This window comes from Glycine soja, chromosome 9 (assembly GCF_004193775.1).
Source record: "Glycine soja cultivar W05 chromosome 9, ASM419377v2, whole genome shotgun sequence".
Taxonomy (NCBI): domain Eukaryota; kingdom Viridiplantae; phylum Streptophyta; class Magnoliopsida; order Fabales; family Fabaceae; genus Glycine; species Glycine soja.
Window position 1 is genome coordinate 32698260 of NC_041010.1, and position 27618 is coordinate 32725877.

Genomic DNA, 27618 nt, shown 5'->3' on the forward strand with positions numbered 1-27618 from the left:
TTGTCTTCCTTCTTACCATTATTAAGTGATAGTAGTAGTGTTGGCTCTTCAACTTCTTTATCTTCTTTATCATCAACAAGATTGACCTTCTCTTCAACATTTGTTCTACACTCCCAAGAGTAATGACCATATTTATGACAATTAAAACATTCAACATTAGATTTATCATACCTCCTTTCATATGCTTTTTCATAATTGTTTCTACCTCTTCCTCTTCCTCTTCCACGACTTCTAGTGGATTGATGGCTCCTCCATTCATTATTGTCAAAATTATCACGATCTCATCTTCCTCCTCTTCCTTGGCCATGACCACGTCCTCTTCCACGTCCACATGCTTTTTGACTACTTTCTCCTCCATTTTCTTTCAAAGAAGCTCTGGCTTTGAGGACTTGCTCCAATGGCTCATCATGTCTTCTATTGAACCTTTCTTCATAGGCTTGAAGAGAACCCATCAATTGGTCTACGGTCATTGAGTCTAAATCCTTAGACTCTTCAATAGCACAAACCACATAATCAAATTTAGCGATTAAGGAGCGAAGGATCTTTTCCACCACACGAACATCTTCCATATTTTCTCCATAACGCTTCATTTGATTCACAATAGCCAATACCTTGTTGCCAAAATTTGAGATAGATTCGGATTCCTTCATATGCAATGATTCAAACTCTCTACGTAGAGTTTGTAGGCGCACCTTTTTTACCTTATCAACGCCTTCAAGAGAGGTTTTCAAAATCTCCCATGCTTCTTTGGAAGTGGTTGCATTTGACACCAACTCGAACATAGCTTCATCCAAACCTTGATGAATGAAAGTAAGTGCTTGTTGATCCTTCTTCTTCGACTTCAACAAAGTTTCCTTCTCATTTGGTGACAAAATAGCCTCATTTTGAGGTTGGGTATAACTTTTCTCTACAATCTCCCATGCATCTTGACAACCTAACAAGGCTTTCATGTGACGACTCCAATTATCATAATTCTCTTTGGTAAGACGAGGGAATTGAAACATACTCAAACCATTGCTTGCCATCTCTCAACTCAAAGTGTTTCTCTCTCAACTCACAAAGTGTTTCTCTCTCAACACTCTAGAACTCAAGCTCTGATACCACTTTGTTGAAAGAAGAAGAAGATTTTATTTCATTTGTCACACAAAATACAAGAGTATGATCCCCTATTTATACTAGAATAGAGTGACCACTCACATAATTTGCTTATTCAAGAATACTGAATGCTCACATAATTGCTTATTCAAGACTTTGTAACTTACAACTTTACAACTTTCATCTTCCAAAATCTAAGACTCATAAAACTATCCTCCCAAGATAACCCTATATATATGTGTGCGGAACGGATAAATATTCTAAAGAATGAATATGTTGTCTTGAATATGGAAAAAAAAAAAAAAAACATTCATTAAGATGTTATGGTTTGATTCTCCCAATAACTTTTCTCCCATGAATCAACTTGTTGAATTGAACTTTCCTTTCTCTTTAATTGTGCGTGCAAAGTTGGAGGATCATAAGGGGCAGGCATGGAGCAAGGATCGGTATTTGCAGGAACCTTGACCAATGATTCCATCATAAATTTCTTTACTGGTCCTTCTGCTCCACAAACCATTGACTCCGCACATATTTCAGTAGCATTTGCACTTAAAGAGGGTTTGTATCTAAAGAGTTTAGCATATGAATTCAGGAGATGAAACATGTAGTCGTACACGTAGTCCATCTTTACCTCTTCTTGAATGAAATCACTTGCAGCCTTGCCAATTTGATGTGCCTGCATTTCACAAATAACAATATGAAACAAAACAAGTTAAAACATTGAGAACGTGTTATGTAATTTATTTTTACCCTTATTATATTAAGTGATATTCACCATTAAATCTTTTAAGATTAACTTGGTAAGACTTATAATCCAGCCTTAGTAGAGGCTGTTGTTTCCTGCACCTTTTAAGATTAACTTGGTAAGACTTATAATCCAGCCTTAGTAGAGGCTGTTGTTTCCTGCACCTTCAAGTTGCTTCTTACACCCCATTTTTGGATTCCGGAATGTAAAATTACATTTCAAATTGATTACAGGTTTTGCCTTCTCCAATAATCAATTCGAAAGGTAAAAAAAAACATTTCGGAAAGGACATAGGAAGCAACTTGAAGGTGCAAGAAGCAACAGCCTTTAAGTGGATAAGCAAAACTTCAAGATTACCCTTTGCTTGTGACTATTGCCCCAATCCACTGCAAACTTAATGGACCTGCACTTGTCATCTTCCTTTATGGGCCAATAGTGGTGCCCCGGAATTAGTCCTCTTGTGAAAAAATCATAGTAATGTGGTTTTACAAGGAGAGTGGGAGAGTCACATGCCAGAATGTATTTTTCACTAACTGACCAAGCAGAACCTTCAATGTACACCTTATATCTGCACGAAAGCATGATTGAATTGAAACATTTATTTATTGATAAACTGAACATATATATCCAATAACAAAAACATATTATACACATAATTTTAACTTAAGGAAGAACTCAAACTTTTTCCCTTTCATGTTCCATAAAAAGAATGCACAGTTTCATGAATGCTATACCTATGAGTGCATTGACTTGCCAAGTCTGATTTCTTATACCCCTCTTGTGATTCTCGCCCCCAATCCTGGAACACAATTTTCATTTGTCAAGAAGAAACTATGTGGCTTTATTGTGATAGACAATTAACATTGCATATAACAAAGATCCAATATTTTGCAAACAGACAAAATATATTGAAGAGGACAGTAAGTTTTTGTTAAAAGGAAAAAATGCAGCAAATGTTCATTAATAAGTTATTTCCTTTAATTTTGAATGTACTTCTAAATTTTGAATAAAAAAAGGAGAAAAAAATAATATAATATCATATGCAATATTGCTACTGGATTGTGTTTGCTTAGATTTGCATGTTATACTTTGTACTGCTAGCTTTTGCGCACCTTGTGCTTAAGCCAACTATGTATAATACAACTTTTGCTTATAAAGAAATATTATATACAAAATTATTTTTTTTATATGCAAATAATAAAACTATTTTCAATAAGTGTAGTCAAACAAATTAAGCTAAGAAATGTGATACCTGAGCATATAAACGAGCATTCCAATCTTGATTTTCAGAAACATTGCATTTCATGAGGTCTAGTCTGGTTTCAGCAACAACTGGATTGCCTTTCCAGTATGCATAAGGCTCTCGGTTCAGCCATGGTATCCTCTTGGTGCCTTCTTTCAACTCTCCCAACAAAATCTCCCATGGCTTTATGTTAACCTCAGCCCTATGCAGCAGAGATACAATAGCATGCCATCAATATTAAGTTATATGTATGAAAAATAAAATAAATTAGACCATATGAAAACAATTTACTGTGTATATTTATCATTGCATTTTTCTTTTGAGAAATATTAAATAGATACGTAGAGTTAAATAGATAAGATTTCCAACAAAGAAAAAAAATTGTCTAGATTCAGAGATTGCCATTAAAACTCAAAACTTGAGCCAGCTAAATCATCCAAGTCAAAATTGGATCAAATATTCATATCTATTTGGTCCTATAAACCATTAAATTAAAGTGTTCCAATGTCCGTTTCTGAGAATGGAAAACTATGTTTTAAAAAAGAAAAAAGAATAAAAATAATATGCTTAGGTAACTTTTTAGTTCTTATAATATAAGATTGTCCTTGTTTTTATTCATAGTTTATTTTTTCTATTTTGGTCCCTATAATTTTTTATTTTCATTTCTGTTATTGTTAATTGTTAATGTGATTAACAGATATTAGAAAACAGACTGGTATGTCTCAAGTAATAAGTACTAAAATAAATAAAAGAATCAATATAAGAAGAATCTACATAAAAAAAATTATAAGGATTGAAACAATAATATTAGAGACTAAGATAAAAACTCAAAAAATTATAAAGACTAAAATAGGAAAGAAATTAAGGAATCAAATTGGAAACAACCATATATTATATAAGAGAACAATTTTTTTATTTAAGTCAAAATAAAAAATAAAAAACTAAAGTTCCTTTTAAACCAAATAAACCCTTAATACATAGGTGGTTAGACAACTTAGTCTCAAATAATTTCAAGTATACTGCATACACTAACTCCCACGCTCTAAAATAAAATAAAATAAAAATCTCAAGTAACATTATTTTTTTGTTAGATTGTGTATCCATGATAACTCTAAAGTCTACACCAAACCAATCCCTATTTACTCCTCCAACAATTGGTATTTAGTTAAGCATTTAAACTCACATTAAACCAAATAACATTCAAGGCACAAAAGTTAAAACAATGTGAGAATAACTTCTTTTTTTCAACGTAGTTGCGTTTAGTGCAAGTGGTTCGCAAACATGTCTTAGATACTAACATTGAATAGTACTACAAATTGAAAGAGTGGAGTGGGCTTTAGTGGCTTACCATCCCCAGAAGGACCAATCAGGGAAAACAATATCCAAAGTAGCATCATTGCCACAATACCGAAACAATGGTGGTGGTTGCTCAGTATTAGGCCCATTGTAACGATCAACCAAAAGCACAGGCCAATCCACACAATCAAACATGAGCTCCAAATCAGGAATCTTCCCAGGGTACCTTCTCAACAATTGTAGAATCCCCCATATGCTAAAAACATCCCTTGTTTGATAGGCTTTTTCATAAGTCTCCAAATAGGCCTTACCCTTCAATATAACCAACTTAAAATTTGCGGTTTGTTTTGCCCTCTCCACCATCTCTTGCGTTATGCCCGTGCGGGCCCACGGTCTTAGGTCCTCGTGGATCCAACGGAAGTACTCCGGACACGTGGCACTGGATGGACGGCTCTGATCGTTTTCTGGGATTGGGGATTGGTTTGTGGGGCATGTTCCGGTGAGGTTGTATGCACTGCAATTCAGTGGGATCTCTATTGGCTTCTGGATGGAGACTCTGAAAGGACGTGTGTCGTATAGTGTGGTGCTTAGTGCTGATTTTGTAGATCCGGAAAAAAACAGGCTACACATATCACAAAATGACCACAGAAAATTAACATGGTGTTACAAAAGGAGCAATAACATACTTAATTACCAAATTATTGGTAAATCTAATGAAGGTATGCAATAGCTAGACAACTAAGAGTTCATTACTAGAGCTCACCAATTTAGCGTAACCTGAATTCTAACCTCAGCTACTCTTTCCTATAATACAAAACTAAATTGAATGCATTGGTTATTTTTTAAAAAAAATAATCAATATATAATCAACAAAGCAACTCCAGCATATATATATTATGCAATTTGAAGTGATGTCACAGAGAATTAAAATTAATTAAGAATACTAAATATACATATCTTTTTTATAATGTTATATATATATAGTATAAGGTTTTGTTTCTCAAGAGATACCACCTCTAAAATTTGATATTTTTTTCTGAATTGCACCACTTATGCTGACATTTTATTAATATCAGTAATATAGAATGTGATATTCTTTTTTTTTTCACGTGTTCTATAATTGAATGAAATTTTATGTTAAATTCATGAGATAATGGGTCCATTTAGAGGGAGTAGTATGAAAATTTACAAAATCATAAAAAGAAAAGTAGTATTTAATAAGGAAACAAAATATGTTTCATTAAGTTATTTGATAGCTGTCATATTCTGTATATTGTATATTATTAACTAGGTGATTTGTTGTACCATTAATCACGTTATTTGTAGGCATATTCTAAGGAGATAAAATAGGAAATAGTTTAAAGTTTCTGATATGAAACAGAAGTTGTACTGTGTATATATTGGCCATTCTGATATGTGAAATAGACACAGAATTCTTCCATAATTTATTATGGCATCAGAGCAAGGTCCTGATGGAAAAAAATCTGTGGTAAATGTTGGGGTGGTAAAGAAGACGCCATCTCCGTATGATTTGAATTCGAATGACAACCCAGGAAGCATAATCACCCAAGTCCAACTTCGGGGTGAAAATTAAGACGAATGGGCAAAAGCTATTAGGACCTTGTTACGTGCACGATGTAAATGGGGGTTTGTCGAAGGAATCGTAAAGAAGCCGAATGAAGAATCACCAGAAATGGAGGATTGGTGGACCGTCCAATCGATGGTGGTGTCTTGGATCTTAAACACCATTGAATCTTCTCTGCGTTCTACTATTTCCTACATGGAGAACGCAAAGGAACTTTGGGACGACATTAAAGAGCGATTCTCAGTTGCGAATGGGCCAAGGATTCAACAACTGAAATCGGAACTTGCTGAATGTAAACAAGAAGGAATGTCCATGGTGAACTACTATGGAAAACTCAAGGCATTGTGGGATGAACTAGGAAATTACCATCAGATACCAACATGCACATGTGAAGGGTGCAAATGTAACATCAAGGCAAAATTAGAGAAACAAAGGGAAGAAGAGAAAGTGCACCAGTTCCTGATGGGATTAGATGATGTGGTGTACGGAACGACTCGCTCTAGCCTTCTTGTGACCAATCCACTGCCATCGTTGAATCGAGTATGTGCTACTTTGATACAAGAAGAACGTGTGAAGGCCATATCTAGGACCAAGGAAGAAAGAACAGAGATTGTTGGTCTAGCTGTGCAGACCGGTGGAAGGGCTAGAGGACGCGGAGACACAAAAGACAAAGGCATAGTCTGTTCAAACTGCAATCGGACAGGGCATGATACCATGGGATGTTTTCAAATTGTCGGATATCCAGATTGGTGGGGGGATAGGCCACGCCATGAAACAAAAGCAGATGCTCGAATGAAAGGGCAACAACAGGAACGCAGTGCAAATTCTGGACGCGGCAGAGGCATGGGTGTACGAGCAAATGCTGCCCAAGCAACTATTGGAAGAACAGTTGAGGCAGCGGCAGGGGTAGACAACGGAGGATTGGCCGGATTGAGCACAGAACAGTGGCAAACTCTTATGAATATGCTGGACAGCCAGAAGGGAAATCCTAGTGAAAGAATGACAGGTAAAGAAGATTGGATTATTGATACAGGGGCTTCAAATCACATGACAGGAAATTTAAGATTGCTTCAGGAATTGAAGGAAGTACAGGGATGCCCTATAGGTTTGCCAGACGGACAGAAACTTGGTGCAACGAAGGAGGTTGAAATTAAGCAATGTGTTATATGTACCTAAATTGAGTTGTAACTTGATATCTGTGACCCAATTGATAGATGAGACAAACTGTGTAGTGCAATTTTCTAACTCTTTGTGTGTGATGCAGGACCGCACTTCGAGGATGCTGATTGGATTGGGTGAACGAATAGATGGGCTCTACTACTTCAAAGGGACACGAAATGAGAAAGCTTTCAAAATTGATAGTGGCCTGTCACTTGATATTTGGCATAGGCGAATGGGGCATCCTTCTTTGAAGATTACGAAGTTGGTTTCAAATAATAGTAGTAGGAATAATGACTATGAAAATAAGGCATGTGATGTTTGCCAAAGGGCTAAGCAAACTAGAGATAGCTTTCCTTTAAGCAATAATAATGCAGCAGATGTGTTTGAGTTAGTTCATTGTGACATATGGAGGCCTTATAAAACTCCATCTTCATGTGGTGCTTATTATTTTTTAACTATAGTGGATGATTATTCTCGAGCAATTTGGATTTTCTTGTTGTTAGATAAAAGGGAAGCACCTCGTGCTTTGTTGAATTTCATTGCATTAGTAGAAAAACAATATGAAAAGTAGGTTAAAATGATTCGAAGTGATAATGGAACCGAATTTACATGTTTGCAAACTCAATTCCATGAACGTGGAATCGTGTTTCAAACATCATGCATCGGAACGCCTCAACAAAATGGACGAGTTGAAAGGAAACATAGGCACATACTCAATGTGGCTCGGGCATTGAGATTTCAAGGTAATCTTCCCATTTCTTTTTAGGGTGAATGTATTTTAACTGCCAGATATTTGATAAATAGAACACCAACACCATTGCTAAATGGAAAATGCCCTTATGAGGTGTTGAATGGGAAGCCACCTACCTATAAACATCTTAGAGTTTTTGGATCTCTTTGTTATGCACATAATCAAGGAAGGAAGGGTGACAAATTTGCCAGCAGAAGTAGAAAGTGTGTGTTTGTAGGGTACCCACATGGAAAGAAAGGATGGAAGCTATTTGACTTGGATACCAACACTTATTTTGTATCAAGAGATGTTGATTTTTTTGAAGCTGAATTTCCTTTTGGGCAAGAACCTGTGATCTCTAGTGGTGAGTCAATGACACACATGCTAGATGGAGAGGCTCTTGCTGATGATGAAAATGTTCATAGGGAGCAATTTGTAAATGTTGAGTTGCCAAGAGAAGAGAGCCATGATGACGTGAGGGGGGAAGTAACCAAGAAAGTGAACAAGTTATCACTAATGAAGAAAATGAGGAGCAGCTCGATCGAGGAAAGCGTGCTAAAATTCCTTCTACAAGGCTCCAAGATTGTGTGACCAATACAGTGAAAACATCAGAGAGCCCATCTGCTAGTTCTCCCATCTCACAGCATCAAACAAAGGTACGGTATCCTATTGCTCATTACACTAACTATGAAAAATTCTCATTGCACCATCGCAAGTTTCTTGCAGCCGTGGTAGTCGATAGAGAGCCTATGTCATTTGCAGAAGCAATAAAAGACAGCAGATGGCGTTTAGCAATGCAACAAGAAATACAAGCTCTTGAAGATAATAATACATGGAAAGTGTGTTCCTTGCCAACGAATAAAAAGGCGTTGGGATGTAAGTGGGTATATAAAATCAAGTATCATTCCGATGGGACCATAGAACGGTTTAAAGCTCGACTAGTTATCCTTGAAAATCATCAAGTTGAAGGCATCAACTACAACGAAACCTTCGCACCAGTGGCAAAAATGGTCACCGTGCGAATCGTTCTAGCAGTCGCTGCAGCGAAAAGATGGGAGCTTCACCAAATGGGCGTACATAATGCGTTTCTTCATGGTGATTTAAAAGAAGAGGTCTTCATGAAATTTCCCCCCGGCTTCCACTCCTCTCAGCCAGGTATGGTTTGTAAGCTTCAAAAATCATTGTATGGATTAAAGCAAGCCCCGCGTTGTTGGTTTGCAAAGTTGTCTTCGGCTCTCAAAGATTATGGCTTTGTGCGATCATACTCAGACTACTCTTTGTTTACATTACAAGATAAAGACATTCGGCTAGTGGTACTAGTGTACGTTGATGATTTGATTATATGTGGGAATGATCACGACTCGATACAATGCTTCAAAGACTACTTGAGAAGATGCTTTCATATGAAAGATCTGGGAAAATTAAAATACTTCTTAGGGGTGGAAGTTGCAAGATCCCCTAAAGGTGTGTTTCTTTGTCAGAGAAAATATGCTCTAGATATTATTAGTGAAGTTGGTTTACTTGGTGCAAAATCGGCTAGTACTCCCCTTGAACAAAATCATCATCTTAGCCTCTCTAATAGCGAGCTTCTTCCTGATCCTGATCGCTATCGCAGGTTGGTGGATCGTCTCATTTATCTTTGTTTTACACGACCTGAATTGTCATATTGTGTCCATGTGCTGTCATAGTTCATGCAGCAACCGCAAACTGAGCATTGGGATGCTGCTCTGCGAGTAGTTAGATACCTCAAAGGAAACCCTGGACAAGGAGTCCTCTTGGACAGTGATTGTGATCTACAACTGTATGGATGGTGTGACTCTGACTGGGCTACTTGTCCTCTTACTCGTAGGTCTCTTATCGGATGGATTGTTTTCTTGGGTAACTCTCCAATTTCTTGGAAAACCAAAAAACAACATACAGTAGTGCGTTCGTCCGCTGAAGCTGAGTATCGGTCGATGGCTAGTACCACGTGTGAACTGAAGTGGATCAAGGGAGTTCTTTCCAGTCTTGGGATCAGTCATTCGATGCCTATACAACTCTACTGTGACAGTCAAGCTGCGCTGCACATTGCAAAGAATCCCGTCTTTCATGAGCGTACTAAGCATATTGACGTGGATTGTCACTTCATCCGTGATGAGATTGTTCGTCACACCCTGCAACCGTCTTATGTTCCCACTCATGCACAACTTGCAGATACATTTACAAAAGCTTTAGGTCGCGCTCAGTTTCATTCCTTGCTTGGCAAGTTGGGCATTTGGAGTCCACATGCACCAACTTGAGGGGGGTAATAAGGAAACAAAATATGTTTCATTAAGTTATTTGATAGCTGTCATATTCTGTATTGTATATTATTAAGTAGGTGATTTGCTGTACCATTAATCACATTATTTATAGGCATATTCTAAGGAGATAAAATAGAAAATAGTTTAAAATTTCTGATATGAAACAGAAGTTGTACTGTGTATATATTGATCATTCTGATATGTGAAATAGACACAGAATTCTTCCATAATTTATTATACACAAAACTTACATGGAATCCAACTAATAATAAAAATTATGACCGCTAGTTATATATAACATTACAAATAGTCAAACAAATCTCCAAATAAAAACAACGACGTATTACCCACGTAGCTCGAGAGTTGAACTAGAACAACGTAAATGCACAACTGTAAATTGCATGGGAACGTAATAGTATGACTTACTTCAAAGCTTTGAATTATGGCTAAAATAAGGTAGAGAAGTGAGAAAAAGACAGGAGTGCCGTTAAAATAGAATTATTTAATATTAATGTAGGGGTACAACAGTGACAAAGTTATATATGGGTCGAAGACAATTTACGTGCATCAAACAGGTGCCACAAAATCGCAAGCTAGACTCACGATCCCTTAAAGTCAGAATTGGGTGGTCCCTTTTTTTGGGTGTGTCGTAAGATTTTAAGGACACGTGTTTTACAAAGACTTCCTACAAGTAATAATCTTGGAATTTCTGTATGTTTTGTTAACCGACACTTTCGGCGCCTGTTGCAAATAGGAACTTAGGGCTAGCAAAAACACTAATTATTTCAAGAGAAATGTTAACACACTTTTTGAATATATTGTTCTTTATTTTAATAAATATTTTTCATATATTAAGTCTTAAATTTTTTAAATCATAAAGCTAAAACGAAGAATGTTTCACTAAATGTATTTTAAAGTAAATTACATACACAAAAGTATTATGATTTTATAAAAAAAAAAAACATCTTAATTCAAATAAAAAAAGTCTTGTAATTTAATACTAATTTTCAAATATAAAAATTTGAAAATGTAATGTCGAATCTTGCGTGAGTCGTCTGACAATCCAAAATGTGAAACAAATTCAACATATTAATTTTCATTTTCAAATCTTGAATCCTTATTCAACTATCTTAAGTCTTAGTCAAATTGTCTGGTTAAGTGAGATATTGAGCCCGGCCTCCTAGCTATAAGCTACCCTGTTGGTTTTTATCTTCTTTTTTGGTGTTCCCCACCACTTATTTTTTTACTTTGGCAGCAAGGGTTAAACCTACCACATCTATATCTATATCTTACTTTCCAATAAGTTACACCTAAATAGCTAACATATTCTTCTTGCTCACACACACTATCTTTCATAAACTTTTCATGACATCTTTATATCATCAAATTCATTTAACTAATATACAATTATTTCTTAATATATTAATGAACCTCAACCACACTCCTTAAAAATGGAGACCTGTTGTCAAATTGTCTGTAAAATGTTAGAAATACTAAGTAATGATCAAGATATTGATATACTATAATCTTAACACCACCTTATTGGAATTTCATTCATTTTTTGCACTGTAAACTTGGATGTACACAGTGGTACATGATGGTTAAATACTTAAATAATTGGATTTCTAGTATTTTATTTTTTTGTCACCCGCACATTTTTAATAGCGTCCTTTATCCATTATACCTCTGAATTGGTTTTCTTTATATAAATATTAATTAGTATATGTTGGCTTATAAAAAAAATAACATATTTCATCTCAATCGTATTTTTTTATCTATAAAATTAACTTAAATACAAAATATTATTTAAGAGGATGGATGAGTCTAATATAACTTGAATTCTAGTGTTCTATGCTACTACATTCTGTGTGCATTCAATATATATATATATATATACACGTTGCAAATCACTACATCTTTCACATGCGAATTAACACGCTTATACTGGCCACACGAATATAGTGGGCTACGCGTCGTTACTTCAACCATGCATGTGTCTCGGGCCAAGGGAATTCACACACCATTCCTAACGATTACTAAGGAATTCAGCAACGTGTCTCTGCTTCAGACAACAGTAACGTACGAAACAAACAAGAAGCATCTAATAACGTTAAAAATAGCACACACATTGAGCCTATCAGCGTTTGAGGTAAAAGGATAATAATAATAACAAAGAATACTCACATGTGTGTCGAGCGTGCGCGTGTAAGCCAACGCGGCGATGATGAGCACGACGGGGAAGAGGAGAACCGCGGTGGATCGCGGCAACGTCTTCGTCACTGGCCACCAGATTCCGTCCTTGGAATTACGAATATGCCCTCCCGATCCCTGAATCTCTTCTTGACGCGGCGTGATTACAACAACCTCCTGAACCTCGTTGTTCTTTCTCATTCTCTGTTTCTATATATGGCTGTGTTAATGCTGTTGTGTTGTGTCACTCCACCACTACCCTTTTGAGTTTTTGAGCTTCTTATGAATGGAGAGGATCAAAAATGAAAGCTTTGAAATGGGTCGGTGAGATGTGCCCCTGCGTTGCAAAAAAAAATTGAAGACCAAAAAGATACCCTTTTTATGTTTCTTTTTGTTTTTGTACAATACTGGCTGAAGAAGAAGAAAAGAGAAAATTGGGTGAGTACATGATACATAAATATAATATAATGTGTGTTTGGAAACTCACTGAAAAGTAATAAATCATGTCAATTATGCTATTAGCTTTGAATAAACTGGAAAAATCACATATGAGACTATGGTAAAAAAAACTCTCAACTTTTAAATAAATGTAAAAAGTTACATCTGGGACGTACGTGGAACCAAAGATATATGCTCACAGAAGATCATAATAACCGACACAAAGAAGACAAAGATAAGAACCTGTAAATTTTTCTTGTGTTGAATGTGTAGATTGGAGTTGAGAAGAATGCGAATGGCGCTAAAGAATCTAAAAATTAAAGATGTTTAACCTTATTACAAATTGAGGGCATGTAGATCACTGATTCAAAAGGGCGGAAATTGAAAAGGAAAATTAACATGAGGGAGAGTGAGAGTGAGATAGAAAGATATATATATATTGAGAGAGGGGGAGGAGAGAGAGAGAGAGAGAGAGAGAGAAGAGGTTGAATCCACAAGGACCCAAGGAAACCTTTTGAATTATATGAAATCAAAATGGGATAAAGATAAAAGGGATAAAGATAAAAGGGTCCCCATGTCTTCTGAGGGCGTAGAAAATGAACGCTCGATGGCCACAATTTTGGAAAAAGTACACATGCAAAGTTGGAGAAGTAATCGGTGCAGTGAGAAAGGTGCACCGATTACTTTTATTTTGTGATAATAATCCTTTTATGATAATAATCCTTTTCTTATTATAATTACGTACTATAATAACTGATTTTCTTTTCAAAATTCTCATTGATTGTTTTAAAAAAACACAAATTAGTTGAGTGTGTTTTTAATTGATGAGAAAATTCACCTTATTATTCTTTCATTGTCATACTAAATTTTTGACACGTGTATATTACTATTCAATGATTAAAAAGTTGTCAGTTTTTTAAATGTAAAAGAATTCAGTATAAATATGTAAAAAGATTCCCTCACAAAATGAGAAAAAAAATTAGAATGTAACATACGTTGACACGTATAATTGTATTTAGTGGCTTAATATATATATATTCTCGACTATTTCACAATTTGAGTACAATAAAAAGGAAATTAATATCAATTATAATATTATACCAACATTTCCTAATTATTGATCCTATCCATCATTTGGTTATTGTAAAAACAATTTTTTATAAGAATGACACAACTTAGACACAACTTAATTAATTAATCTAGACTCTCTTAACTTTTGCAAATCCTCTAATACTTGCATTTTGTTCTTATAAATAAATTGATCAACATATAAAAATATATATTTGTATCTATTTTCTATATCAATATTCTTAGCTAGTTTAGAAAATAAGATAGCAAGCTAACTAGTTTATTTGATCGTGAAACAATCATTAATTTGAACACTGTGTTAGGTTTAATTCATCACATTACACTAATTTTTAAAGGCTCAAAGAAAAAAATTGTATATCATCACTTCTTATTTAATGATCTTTACATGTATTTTGTGTATTTTTAAATAAATTTTAACAATAAAAAATATTAAATGCATTATGTTAAAGAGGAACACATACGATAGGATGGCCGGTGCAGTGAGAACCGTCTTAAGATTTGAGAAAGTGATCACATGGGGCCTTGCTGATTAATTCAATGGTTATTATTAGTGATCCACCATAAATCATGTGGTGATCTTCTCCATATTAGAATTTGTCATTTTATGAAAATACATAAAGTCAACAAAGAGAGAAAGTAACGTAGTAGGGTAGTTTCTACTTTCTACAATGGATCATCACTTTGTTTAGGCATTAAAAGTTCAACGATAGTACATTTTATTTTACTAAAATAAAGTTACACATTTTAATATATTTTTTCTTTTCTTAACATTTCTAAAACCAAGTTCTGCATAATGGTCCCCTATGTTAATGTCAACGACTCCTATCTCAAAGTTGTTGACCTTTGCCCACGATGGAAATTGGAATCTATTGACAGAATTTATGTCCCCTGCTGACCCATATTAATGAGCTTATCCTTATTGGCCTGAAAGTTCCACATGGCTTAGAAGGAAAAGATGCCATTGCCTGGCTCATTCCTAGTGGACCTTTTAGAGGACTCTAGGGTGCCTTAGTTTTCTTTCTTTGCTTTTTCATGCTTGTATTCCTACTCTACTAACAAAATATTCGAATGCAAAACTAAATTTGCACTTATACATCGAACACATTATTATATTAGCATTTGAGTTGTCAACATATCCCTCCTGCTTTAAGAATCATGGAAAATCAGAGGTGATGTAGCTGTATAATAACTAGTTTTGGAATTTTCCAAAATTACGATTCTCTCTCTGTTAACTACAGACATTTTAGTTTTGTCTTCCATGATTCCATCCCTTAACTAGACATCTTTTACATGTGTGATAGATTTTTCCTTGCATCCCATGATGGACTTTATTTACATGCATGTTTGATGTTAGACAGTAGTGCACGGGATTTTGTAAGGGATTTGAATTCTTCTATTTTTTAAAAACAAAAAAACAAAAAACTAGAAGAGAATTAATGATAAGATCTAAAGTAGAGCACAAGATGTGCCAAGTTTACGAAAAAGAACAAAACAGTTGTGAGGTTCACAAGGCCACAAAAGGATACGTGATAGAAAGAGATACTCGATTTTGTAAATGACGAAAAAAAAAACTTGTCATTAATTGTTTAAGGGTTTTTTTTTGTAAGGGATGTAATTAAGGAATAACGATTTTGTAAATGAAGAAAACAGAAAAACTCTCATTAATTTTGTAAGGAGTTTGTATTTTTTGTGTGTGTGTAAGGAATTTGTATTCTTCTTTCTTATATAATTACTGTGGAGAAAAGAATAAAACTTGTCATTATTTGTGTAAGGTTCACAAATTATTATTATTATTATTATTATTATTACTATTATTATTATTTATCTCTTTTACAATATAGAAAAAGGAAACATCTAAATCAATTTGTAGGCCAAGTGTCCAAAAACATTTATAGCATATTTGGAACTTAACGAGATTCTTAAAGGTGAGTTTTAAATCTCAACTATAGATTTGTTCATTTTTTATGTTTGAATCTTTTAAAGTAAATTTATTGTTGCTCAAAATGTAACTTTTACATTGGATTGATTATTTCATATTAAATTTTACTATAAACTTACTTAAAAGAATAAGTTTCTAACCGTAAAATACTTTTCGATATAAAAAAAACCCATCTAAATATACTTTATTTCCAATTCATTTTCAATTGAAATTAGTTTTATGAAATAAGTATCATCTGAAAACAAAGTTTATAAAATGCTTATTTAAACACGCACTAAAATTAACACGGTAAAGGTTCCAGATTCTCGATCGTTATTTAAAGACTAGAAGAAGAAAAAGAAAAAAAAAAGCTTTGAATTTTTGTGATTTTGGAACCCATTATATGAATATGATATCAGTGCAGGAATGACATTGGTGGCACCAAAAAGGAAGTTGTAACAGAACAACATGCCTTTAGCTTCTTTTTTTAATTCTCAAAAATAATTCTTTTGTAAGTAAATTAATTTTAAAAAACTAAAACCTGTTAACATTTATTGTAAGAATTAATTAGCACAACTCCCATGCATTACAAGGTAAATTTAAATTGAAAATTTAAAATATAAAATATTCTAAATTATAATAATTTTTTAGAAATTAACAAAAAGAGATATATTATACAACATATTTAATGAAACATATAGTATAAATACATAAATTTAACGATAAAACTACCTATAATTAGTATATATAAATTATTTATTCAAGAGTAAAATATTAGAATATTATTACTTTTTTTTTTGAAAGAAGAATATTATTTTTATAACACAGTTAAAAATTTATATCTCTTTAAAAAAGGTGCCCTTTGAGCCCAAAAAAGAAAAGGCACCCTACCAAAATAATAGTCAGGAAGAAAGTAAAGGCCTGAAAAGATAGGCAGCCAAGTGCAGTAATTACTTTTTTTAGCTACAATCCCTCAATTTTTTCCATCAATAGTTTGCTGTTTGTGTTAGCACTCAATTTCCCAAATGATATGCAGCCACCCTCAGTGCATGCTTCTTGGTAAGATTTATCTCAATATAACCAAAAACAATATAAAATTCGTTATTAACATGATAGATTATTTATCGAGTTATTATCATGCTCACACTATAATGACAGTTATTGATTGTTACGCTTTTAAATTTCATCATAAGCATAAGTGGCTCAAGCTTATCTCAATGAATATAAATTTCTTTTACTTGGGTAAAATATTTCCATTTCCATTACTAACAAACGAGGAAAAACAACAAGAGATAAATGAAAATGAAAAATTGAAACTCCCCATTACTTCTTCTTCCCTGCTTTCCCTTCCTTTCTCCTTACAACTTCGTCAGCATATTTGACACCCTTTCCTTTGTATGGTTCTGGGGGTCTCCACTTCCTAATTGAAGCAGCAAACTGGCCAACCTCAGATTTGTCATACCCACTAACTGTGATTCTGGTGTTTTCCTCCACCTTCACTTTGAGGCCATCAGGGATTATCATCTTAACAGGATGAGAAAATCCAAGATTCAGCACGACTTCGTTTCCTTCTACCATAGCACGATAACCAACACCAACAAGTTGAAGTTTCTTTTCAAAACCTTTAGATACTCCAATCACCAGGTTGTCTGTAAGGGTCCTGATAACATTTATTTGAAAACCACATGAGAGTCAAGAATGAATATGGACAAATGAAATATAGTTAGATTTGATGTTTTTATGAATCTAAATTGTGATGCACTGCTTAAGCTTCCAAAGGTGAAACTTAGGATGCTACTCATACAAGAAAAACTTTCATACATGAAATGGAATGGTGGTGGTGATGATGATGATCACTATAACAGCAATACTAGCAATAATAATAGCATTATGTCAAGCCAAGAAATACCAAGAGTTCATTTCCCCCAATAACAAACAAAAAAAAGTGAATGATGAGAATCTGCAAAATGTATTGCACAAATTTGAATAGTTTTGAGACTATTCATAAATGCAGGCACAAATCTAACATAAATCCTTTGGGACACTAATATATCTCAAGCTCAATAATAAAAAATAACCAATCTCTGAACTACCAAAGGTTACTTGTAAAAGTTAAGTGCACTGAGAGGAATTGTGAGGGGACCATCAAAATGTTCTGACTGCCAACTTTGAAATGCAAATAACACAAGCTTTTGATCAAATTATAGACATGCCAAGAAAGGGGAGATGGGGGGGGAGGGACCATCAAAATGGTAACAAGAACTTATCCCAAACATGATTAGTTACTGTTTGTTGTAGAAGGGACCAGTAAAACAACAAGAACCATCAGGGTTTCAATAACCAAGATATTCTCTGAATTCATAAACATTGAATATTCTAAACATAATATCCTTTTAAGTGGCATCAAATGGGGACTGGGGAGCTTTCCAGGATTTGAAACTATTGACTTTCAAGTCACAAGTGTAGTCAACAACCTTACTGTTGCATCAATGTTCGCCCTTGCAATTCAAAAATCTAATCAGATACAAAATTCTAATCAAATTATAGTGTCATGAAAACAAGTTACCCAAGGTATAGTCAAGATCACAAAATTCCCCAAATAATATAACTATCATAAACCACTAAATTACCATGATTAAGAATAACATCACCTAATTGCCAAGCTCGTCCATTCTGTATCACTACTTTCCTGTCTTATCTCTTAAGTAATTAACACAATACTAAGTAATAACTACCAGCATCTAGCTCAAATAAATTATTGCCATGATTAATGAGAAAGCAACAACAAAAAATGAATACTAGGTTATAAATTTACAACAAAATTTATCCACAAACATTGCCGCAATATGCCACAGACATTGGCCACATAGGTGCAATGACAATCAGCTATAATCAAATAAAGGTTTTCTTCGAATTTCTTTTCAGTGTGTTAAGAAAATAGTTCTGAAATAATGAGAAATAGGTGCAAAGGCAATCAGCTGTATTGAGACAAAGTGGAAATGTAATACTCCCAAATACTATTTAAAAAGAGGTCAGTAAAATAAAGTACCTAAAAAGCCCATGCATTTGATTGGCCCTTCTGGTTTCAACTGCCTTTTTAACCCTTAGAGTCCCTGACTCTTCCCTCTCAACCAACACTTCTCGAGGATAACTTAATGCAAGTTCTCCCAAAGGACCTTTCACTTGTATATCCTGTCCTTCCAATTTGACTGTGACATTGGATGGCACAGGAATTGGTTGCTTCCCAATTCGTGATTCCTTACATTCTACAGTCTTTCTAATGAAACCAACATGAGCACCAGGAACAGTTGAAACTCTGAATTTATTTGTCTCACCAACAAAAACAGAATTCAAATTGCTGAAATAGGACAGAAATGACTAGTGAGATTTCTCAAACCTATAGAACATTAACTTTGAGTTAAAGCAGCTTTTCATCAACTAAGAAATTATACCAATCATATGAACACATTGAAAGAAAAATAGAGAAAAAAAAAACAAGAGTGCTTTAAATAGATACAGGGCTCATTTAATTTGATGTTCTCCTTAAATTTTTATTTCCCGCTTCATAGCCTTGTAGTCATTGTTAAAATGCAATTTTGAGAAAAGTAAGTGCAACATCCAACTAGAACATAATGCATGCCTCCCATCACCATGTTTGTATGAAAGCAATCAATGAAGTGGCAGAAACAATAATGTTCCAATCCTTTCTGTTAACAGTAAATATATGAATACATTCACATCCCCTACAAATGATTTTATCAAGAATTCCCTGTTGGACTACTGAGAAAGCATGCTCATTAAACCCCATCAAGCCTGTACTTGTCACTTGCAATATGAAAAAACACATTCAGAGTTATTATTCTTCTTTATTTGGTTGAAGTTAGGATATCCCAAATGGGAGTCAAAGACTTATCCTTCAAAGAATTTAGATTCATTTAAGAGAGTAAACTCTCCTAACATAGATTTTTCTATACACAGGGACCTGGGGATCGAAGACCTAACCACATGCCACTATAACACTGACTATACTACTAGCAAACATTTCATCAAATTTCACTAACAAGCATTTCTTAAAAAAAAAAAAAACTATTCGGAGTCATTATTCTTCTAATACTCACTATACCACTAACAAGCATTTCATCAAATATCCTCAATGCAACAGCCACTTCATTGAATTCCAAGCACAGATTCACAAAATGACTAATATGATATCATCATTATTATTATCATCTACTAGTAAATCATTTTGAAAACCATATTCAATTAAAGACCCATAAATTCATTGAGCCAGCGTATAATTCTTTAGACCCAATTGAGACTTGAAGAACTCAGGGCAACTAAGGTGAAAGAAAGCCACATTCACAAGAGTTCAGAAAATTGGGCTTTCCTAAAGTTTAAAACTTTGTATGCTGCTACGACAAAGGGAGCTGAATCCCGTAATGGGTGTTTTTTTCATTCATGTGATGCAACACTTGGCAACCACATAACAGTTATTGAACAGTGGAATGCAACACTAGTGATGCTTCAAAAAGCAGGGAATTAAGAAAGTGAAGTAGAACAAGTGGAGCAAGGAAAAGAAAGAGGAAAGTTGGGAGCTTGACCTGATGCGAAAAGAGGAAGTAACCGAGGAAGTCATTGTTACAAACTTACAAGGTTGTTCCACCAAGAACAAGAAGTGAAGAAAAAGCCTTATCCAAGCAGGTACCTGTTATCTGCAACGTGACGTATTGGTATTTTTGTTTTTGTTTTTTTCTTTTTTAAATAAAAGCTTGATCTGAATTTGGAAACTATGGTTTGTGGTAGTCTTGACAACCAAACTCGTACATGTGGGTACATAGTCGAATCCCTGGTGACTTTGACTAAGAATCTTCGGGTTGATCAGGTTTGAGAGTTATTTAATCACGCTCAGAGATAAGGATGTCATTATAGATAAAGATGTTTAAATGAATTTATTGATATATAAGAAGATAAAAATAAATGTATAATAACTTATTTTTTAAAATTTTAATATAATTTTTCTAAAAAAATAACTTATTTTACAAATTTAAACTAAAGATAATAAATTTTAACCCATTAAATATTAAGGACTAAGTAGCAGGATATGTTGGAGAGTTCACGTGGGGAGGTAATTCCCGTTCTCTTCCCACCTCATTAGCATGTCTAGTTTGTGATCCAAGAAGTGTGGATGGGGTAACTCTTATTCGGAATTGGATTATACAGTTTGGGCCCCCAAAAGTCCAACATCAGTTTAAGCTTGAGTTTTCTTTCTAATGAAACAATGGTGTCATTTGTGTATGTCATTTTTTTTAATTGAGTAAATACTCACTCTACTTGATTGTCCAACAGGATTAGAATATTACACATTAGTTTTTTCTTAAAAAAATTAAACTAAAATAGTTTCTAGTAAAGCATAAAATATAATTTTCATATTTATGGAAGAACACAAAAGGATGAATTTGATATCTATTTTGTATATTTAAGAGTCTAATTTAATAAAAAAAATTATATAAAAAAAACTAAGAATTTCATTAGCATGTACTGAGACTCTAAATGTTTTTTTTTATATTATTGTCTAATCATAAAATGTTTTATATGAAAAGGAATATTATTTTTTTGTAATAATTAATTTAGAAACCCTGCTAGCTTAGGAAGGTTTTTAACTAATTGACTGTGACAATATTTACATTGCTAATATACTAAAATTAAACTCAAAAACTAATGTACTAATATCATGATTTTTGAAGAATCAAATGGACTTAGTCTTTAAAGGATAAAGAGAATGATATGTTTTCCAATTAAGATTATAAAAATTTTCTCTAAACTATTGCAAAATGTTTTAGTAGCACATCATAGTCTACACATTTGAGCAATTTACTGATATAGTAGGTCCTAAGGCCTACATTGGAAGACCATGAGTTTGAACTTGAAGTTTTTGTTCATCTTTATTTGTGTACGAGATCATAGACGATGATTCCATTTTAAAATTTAAACCACAACTTTTCTTCTTCATAGCCTGAATTAGATATGGGTTATAACTTATAACATATTCATCATAACATGTATGATATGTGTGTAAAAGAAAAGTCATGGAAAATATATTAAAATGAGATGTATAGATTATATTAATCCATTAATTATGTATTTGTTAAGAGCTAAGATGACAATACTTTTGAGTTACTTTTTGAATATTCGTGGTAAAGTAGATTTTGCCAAGTTGGCTCGGGTCCTTGGTCTGAGAGTAACTAGCAGAGCTAGAGCTGGATGCTGTCCAACTTTATGCTGTAAAGTTCCCTTGCTTTAAAATATATGCCAAGTCCCTCCATCTATATACACAATTACACATACTACTGTTCTCTGGTTTGTTGACTCCTTTATGCTGATTAATTGTTTTCAACATGATCATGATAGTCTTAAACATCTATCATGTGTACTTGGCTCCTTTCATCACATGCAAGAATATGGTTTTACAGACACAATGTTCTGTGAACACACAAGGGTAATAACAAAGTGTTGTTCCTTTAATTTGAGAGTGTACTTTTAAGATATGCATGTATAAAAATGATTAAAAAAAATGTGGGAGATAAAAATATTTTTATATGATATTGTGTATGTTTGGATATTCGTTGTGATCGGACGTTTGTGCCGAAATGAAATTTACAAAATAATCTTCACCTTTCCTTTTGTGTTCAGTTTGCGATGAAATATTGGACTTGATATCAGAATTCGTGCAAATTAAATTAGACTTAAAATCAAACATGCTAGTTGTAGAGTCAAACAACCAACTTTTTTATATTCAGATAATAGAATTTTCTGTTCATTGGATGAAGATTTATGCATGAAGTATGAAGAATTAAATTTTTTATCAAGTTTTGTTTGCAAGATTTGTACCTTTAGTGAAAAGAAGCTCTTATGAGGAATATTTTGAAATCAGCTTTACTCCAGAAGATCGTTATCTGCCTTTTCTGCTTAAACAGCGAAAGTGCTTTTAGCAGGTGGTCAATCAAATAGCAAATATTGGTCATTTTAAAATAACTTTTTGAAAATTTAATGTTAAAAAGTTTATATGATTTTGAATAATTTCAAAACTAATTTAGTTTAGAAGATTTTATTTTATTTATATAATAAAATAATTAAAACAGTTTAAAAGTATACTTATTAGCATCCCTTAATGAGATATATGGGAATGCAAATTTTCAAAAGAAATAATTAATTTTAAAAAAAATTGACAAAAAATATTCAAAATAAAATAATCCAAACAAGAAGGACTAATGGTCTAATGCTGTTAAAAGATTTTTTTTTCTTCTGAAAGTAGCCAAACACATGAGCTGCCACCATGCTTTTGGTTACAATGTATACAATCATGTAGTACCTCATTGATTTATTTTTTTTCTTTCAGTTTTCTTTTTTGATTACCTTTTGACATGTTTATTTGGCCTCATCTCTCATTATTTCATATTTAATAGATAAGCATAAAATTGTTGCATTGACGACTCATCAGACAATAGCAGTACCTAAGAAATTGAAATCAAACTCTTTTTTTTTTTCTTCTTAGGAGTTCATTCTTTTGATGAGTATTACTATAGGCACCGAGCTTTAAGGTAACAACAACCACTTGAAACTAAGAGGAGCTTAACTTTTTGGTTAGCTTCTACGTTCACGAATATAAAATTAAGTTCTATCTTCTATGCATTGCAAACCATTGTGCATTGATGCGATAGCAGGAATTATGTTATTACATCATTTAGTTTCTCATGTTACATGTCTAGCACGCACGCACCAACCTCCAATTCCAATGTTTTGAAGTATATGATGGACCCTTGTTAGATTAAAAAAGAAAAGTTGATGTCATACTTATCATCCTTCATCCCTTTAAAGATACATAAAATGCTGAATGATGTTTTTTTTTTAGAGATGAATGCCGAATGATGTTAAACAGATGCCAATAACAGATAAAATCTAAAGAAATGAAATAAAAGGAAGGATTAATACACTCATGTATGGGTACTATGCACAATTAATAATTTATATAAAATTTAATTTCCATATATAATCCCTTAAAAAAATTACATGACATCTTAAAAATTAATATAATTTGACCATTCGTGATAAAAGTTACCGATCGATCTTATATTCCCTCGCTCTTATATCACTTGATACCTCTTTAAGATATATATAAAAATGAGTGTGAAAAAGAGAAATAATTAGGATTCAATCAAAATAATGGGCATTATTTATACATGTTAATTACATGGCAACCCGCCATGCACCTTGGTTAGTTTACAAGCAAGGTCCTACACTTCACCACCACAGCAACAACATATGCAGCTAGCCATCATGGTGTGTGTCCAACAAAGAAAAGAGAAGAAAAAAAAAAGGAGGGAATCGATCAGTGATGTCCACCATTAGCATCATTTCCACTCAGAGATGTTCAAATTTTATTGGCAACAGGGGTGGTGCAGGGGGGGTAGCAAGTAAGTCAATGGGGACAGACAGGGGAGAGACAGAGGAGAGGGTGTGTGCCTCAAAATTGGGGAACGCAAGAGAAAGCCACGCTTTTGTTTGTTGCCTCATCCCACGCGTGAATATACTAATATACTACTGTTACTTTGCACCCTTTTGGAGGGTTTTCAAGACCCAATGAGCACCTTTTTCAGCCTAACTGTTTAAAAGAGACCCTTCACGTAGGCTTGTAAACCAATTAGCAGCAACTTCACTTTGATCCAAGTTAAAGGCAAAGGCCAAGGCTGAGTGAACACACCACACACCACAACACAACATTCTCTTCTTTTTCTTATCATAGATAGAAGCTTTGATTGCTTCAAACAAGAAGGTGTCATCCTTCCTTGTTTCTGTCTAGGATAAACAAGCAATGTCTGTAAGTCCCTTCTTATAATTATCTCTCTCTTTGGCACACCCAAAGAAACACATAATGGTTTTGTTCATAGTATTTGTTTCCAGGAAAAGAAGTTGATTAGGAGTTTATGACTGAGGTTGGTGCAATGTGGTACATTGCAGCAGAATTAGTCATGCTATAACGGTTTTGCACAAAGTCATTAGGAGTTCATGTATTTAGTGCAAGATTGAATTTCAGTTGGGATAGTTCAAAAGTAATTTTACTCTCAAAAAAAAATTCTTCTTCTTCATCTTCTGGATTGAAATTGTACATTTGAAATTCTTAAAAATACTTTTCCAACTGATATCTAAACAAGGCCTTATACATTATTAAGTTCAAAAGAAGTCCTAACAACCATTTTTCTTGCAGAATATGATAGAGGTGAGAGTTCCAAATCTTGATTGTGAAGGATGTGCTTCGAAATTAAAGAAAGCTCTCTTCAAGCTCAAAGGTACATTTTGCATAATAAGCAATTCTGTGTTTTATTTTTATTTTATTCTTTTGAGCTCCCCTTTCTGGGGGCCATGGGTTGAGCTTGTAGACATTGGCCATTGCATGGCAACAGTAATGTGAATCTTAGCATTTTAGTTGGGCTTTGATTTCAAAATTCCCATGTGCATTCCTCACTTGCTTTGCTAAGTGTACAACCCTAATTAAGTAAAGAATTTGGTACACCATACCATTCTGGGGTCCATGTAGACCTCCCTGTTGCCTGTTGGGCTCCATTTTTCTTCATGCTACGTTTTCCAAATCCAACAAATTAGGTGGCTCCTCTGTCACACCTTAGCCAAACTACATTATTTGTCATTAGAAATAAAAATAACATTTCTATAGTCTTACAGCAAATGTATTATGCAGTTATGTTTTTTTAAGAAATTGACCTTCACATTGTTATTATTACTACTCTTGTTAGTAAAACTTGCAAGTTATATACAATTATGCATTTTTTAAGAAATTGACCTTCCTTTTTTAGTAATCTAATTTCGAGGTGAAAGCTTGCAAGTTATATACAATTATGCATCCTGAAATACTTCGTTACTTTCTAGTTTCTACAATGTGTATTGTGTTACAAGGATAGATGATATCTTATAAGTGTAAAACTTTTTTGTTTTAGTTATGAACCCAGTGAACAAAAGAGAATTACACTTTTTTTTTTCTTAAAAAGTGAGTTCAAGAAAAACATGGCTTGATGAGCTGTCATTCAGCATGAAAATAAGCATGCCCAAAAGCAAGCAAAAAGTACTATAAAGCAACTTTTACATAATCAAAGTTGGGTCACCATTGATCCAAATGTATGATTAATTGTTAGTTGCATATTTGTGTGCACCATGTTAACTTTTGAATGAATGTGTGATATGCAGGAGTAGATGAAGTAGAAGTTGAAATGGAAGCACAAAAAATAACAGTGAAGGGCTATGGCTTGGAGGAAAAAAAGGTTCTTAAGGCAATCAAACGTGCAGGGAAAGCAGCAGAACCATGGCCATTTCCGGGGCATGCTCATTTTTCCTCATTTTACAAGTACCCTAGCTACATTGTTAACCATTATTATGATGCATACAAAAGTGAAGCAACCAATGGGGTCCACACATTCTTCCACACCCCTGCAGTGTATTCAGTTGCTGTGGCATCTGATGAAGCCTTTGCTTCTCTCTTTAGTGATGATAACCCTCATGCTTGCACTATAATGTAATTAAATTTAACCATGTTCATGTATACTTTGTTTCATGGTCACTTTAGGTTTCTGTTTGAAGAGAAGGTGAAGAAGAAAAGTTGAGTGAGGCATCTTTTCGTAGGGAATTTAGTGCTTGAGTGTATTATCATGTGCCTCCTTTTAATATTCATTGCGTTGCTTGGCTCCTTTCTTTTCGTAATTTGAAACTCAAATGTTAAATAACTGATGTCAATAACTTCTAATAAACTCACGCAATCTGAACATATCAAGATGCTATACAATTTTTTTTTAAAAAAAGTATCAACATCATTCCGTTTAAATATTTGATAATTTTAATATATAAAAGACAGAAATTTGTTTAAGGAAGTGAGATCCATTTCCAATCTTAACATTTCTGATTTTGTTTTCTGTATAAAAAAAATTTAAAAAGGTAAAATGGATGCACAAATTTTTTATACTATTAATTAAATAAAAATCATCTTAGTTTTGATTTTTAAATAATTAAAGTAATTATTATAAGAATCAATAAATTAAGAAACTAGAAGGTAGAAGGTAAAATTTGTGTAACTATAAAAAAATAAATGAGTAAATTTTTCTTAAAATAAATTATATATTTTTAATTTATGTTGTCTATATCTACATAAAAAAAAAGTCTAGCTATCACCACCAGTCAATGATCAATTCTGTTTATTTTTTTTTACATTTTATTTTCTTTTTTCTCTCACTTTTTTGTCACATAAAAATCTGTGCATTTCCACTGAACTCACTCCTAGTATGTTATTAGAACATCCAATGAGCTGTTAATAATTTGTTGTTCTGAGCTTAATTGAATGAAAAGATTTCACTAAGAATAGAATATCAAGAATTTCAAGTTGGATATGCAATATGAGTGAATTGATGTAACTCTTCTAGTACTATCTTTCAACTTTTACCGATAAAAAAATGTACTAAAATAATCAATCAGATCTTTTTATAAATATATTCTTCACATTGATAAATATTTTGTACAAATAATATGGATAAAAAAAACTCTTATGAAATTCTCTCCCATAGGGATATGACTCTGACAACATGAGTGGAGATATTCAAGGCATTTCGTTAAATTATATTGTGTAACAATTGTTACTTGGATTTTCTTCCTCCATTAATCATTTTTCTTCTACACCCCTCAATAAGAGGAAAATTCTAAAAACACCCTTATGTAAAGTCCATATAGGACTCAAACCTATGATGTTCGCCTTATTAGCCTAATATTCTAATTAATTAAACTAATAAACAAAT

The 27618-nt window shown here is 33.4% G+C and overlaps 4 protein-coding genes across 4 annotated transcripts; 1 reads left to right on the forward strand and 3 right to left on the reverse strand.

Annotated features, from left to right (window-relative positions):
• Positions 1 to 281: 281 nt before the first annotated feature.
• LOC114368369 lies at positions 282 to 1025 on the reverse strand. Its single transcript, XM_028325674.1, has one exon. It carries the CDS (start codon positions 1023 to 1025, stop codon positions 282 to 284), a length of 744 nt encoding a protein of 247 aa, XP_028181475.1.
• A 79-nt stretch (positions 1026 to 1104) lies between these two features.
• On the reverse strand, positions 1105 to 13242 carry LOC114425697 (O-glucosyltransferase rumi homolog). Its single transcript, XM_028392645.1, has 8 exons — positions 13009 to 13242; positions 12322 to 12664; positions 6996 to 7000; positions 4432 to 5001; positions 3093 to 3285; positions 2575 to 2639; positions 2198 to 2408; positions 1105 to 1771 (listed from the first exon to the last, which is right to left on the reverse strand). The coding sequence occupies exons 2-8, from the start codon at positions 12526 to 12528 to the stop codon at positions 1409 to 1411; spliced, it is 1614 nt and encodes a 537-aa protein (XP_028248446.1). The 5' UTR covers positions 12529 to 12664; positions 13009 to 13242; the 3' UTR covers positions 1105 to 1408.
• A 3711-nt stretch (positions 13243 to 16953) lies between these two features.
• On the reverse strand, positions 16954 to 20526 carry LOC114425534 (50S ribosomal protein L6, chloroplastic-like). Its single transcript, XM_028392479.1, has 3 exons — positions 20374 to 20526; positions 18822 to 19130; positions 16954 to 17432 (listed from the first exon to the last, which is right to left on the reverse strand). Exons 1-3 carry the CDS (start codon positions 20406 to 20408, stop codon positions 17096 to 17098), a joined length of 681 nt encoding a protein of 226 aa, XP_028248280.1. The 5' UTR covers positions 20409 to 20526; the 3' UTR covers positions 16954 to 17095.
• A 3798-nt stretch (positions 20527 to 24324) lies between these two features.
• Positions 24325 to 26536, forward strand: LOC114367475 (heavy metal-associated isoprenylated plant protein 31-like). The gene is made up of 3 exons (XM_028324663.1): positions 24325 to 24647; positions 25035 to 25116; positions 26027 to 26536. Exons 1-3 carry the CDS (start codon positions 24642 to 24644, stop codon positions 26353 to 26355), a joined length of 417 nt encoding a protein of 138 aa, XP_028180464.1. The 5' UTR covers positions 24325 to 24641; the 3' UTR covers positions 26356 to 26536.
• The last annotated feature ends 1082 nt before the right edge of the window (positions 26537 to 27618 follow it).

Coding starts and splice junctions, on each gene's coding strand:
- LOC114425697 (XM_028392645.1), bottom strand. CDS start 12,528: ATGAGAAAGAACAACGAGGTTCAGGAGGTTGTTGTAATCACGCCGCGT. Junction 3,286..4,431: donor GATTGGTCCTTCTGGGGATG/GTAAGCCACTAA, acceptor TCTGCTGCATAG/GGCTGAGGTTAACATAAAGC. Junction 1,772..2,197: donor GCAATAGTCACAAGCAAAGG/GTAATCTTGAAG, acceptor TGTGAAATGCAG/GCACATCAAATTGGCAAGGC.
- LOC114367475 (XM_028324663.1), top strand. Junction 25,117..26,026: donor AGCTCTCTTCAAGCTCAAAG/GTACATTTTGCA, acceptor TGTGATATGCAG/GAGTAGATGAAGTAGAAGTT.
- LOC114368369 (XM_028325674.1), bottom strand. CDS start 1,025: ATGGCAAGCAATGGTTTGAGTATGTTTCAATTCCCTCGTCTTACCAAA.
- LOC114425534 (XM_028392479.1), bottom strand. CDS start 20,408: ATGACTTCCTCGGTTACTTCCTCTTTTCGCATCAG. Junction 19,131..20,373: donor ACTTCCTCTTTTCGCATCAG/GTCAAGCTCCCA, acceptor GTCCTATTTCAG/CAATTTGAATTCTGTTTTTG. Junction 17,433..18,821: donor CAAATGCATGGGCTTTTTAG/GTACTTTATTTT, acceptor AAATGTTATCAG/GACCCTTACAGACAACCTGG.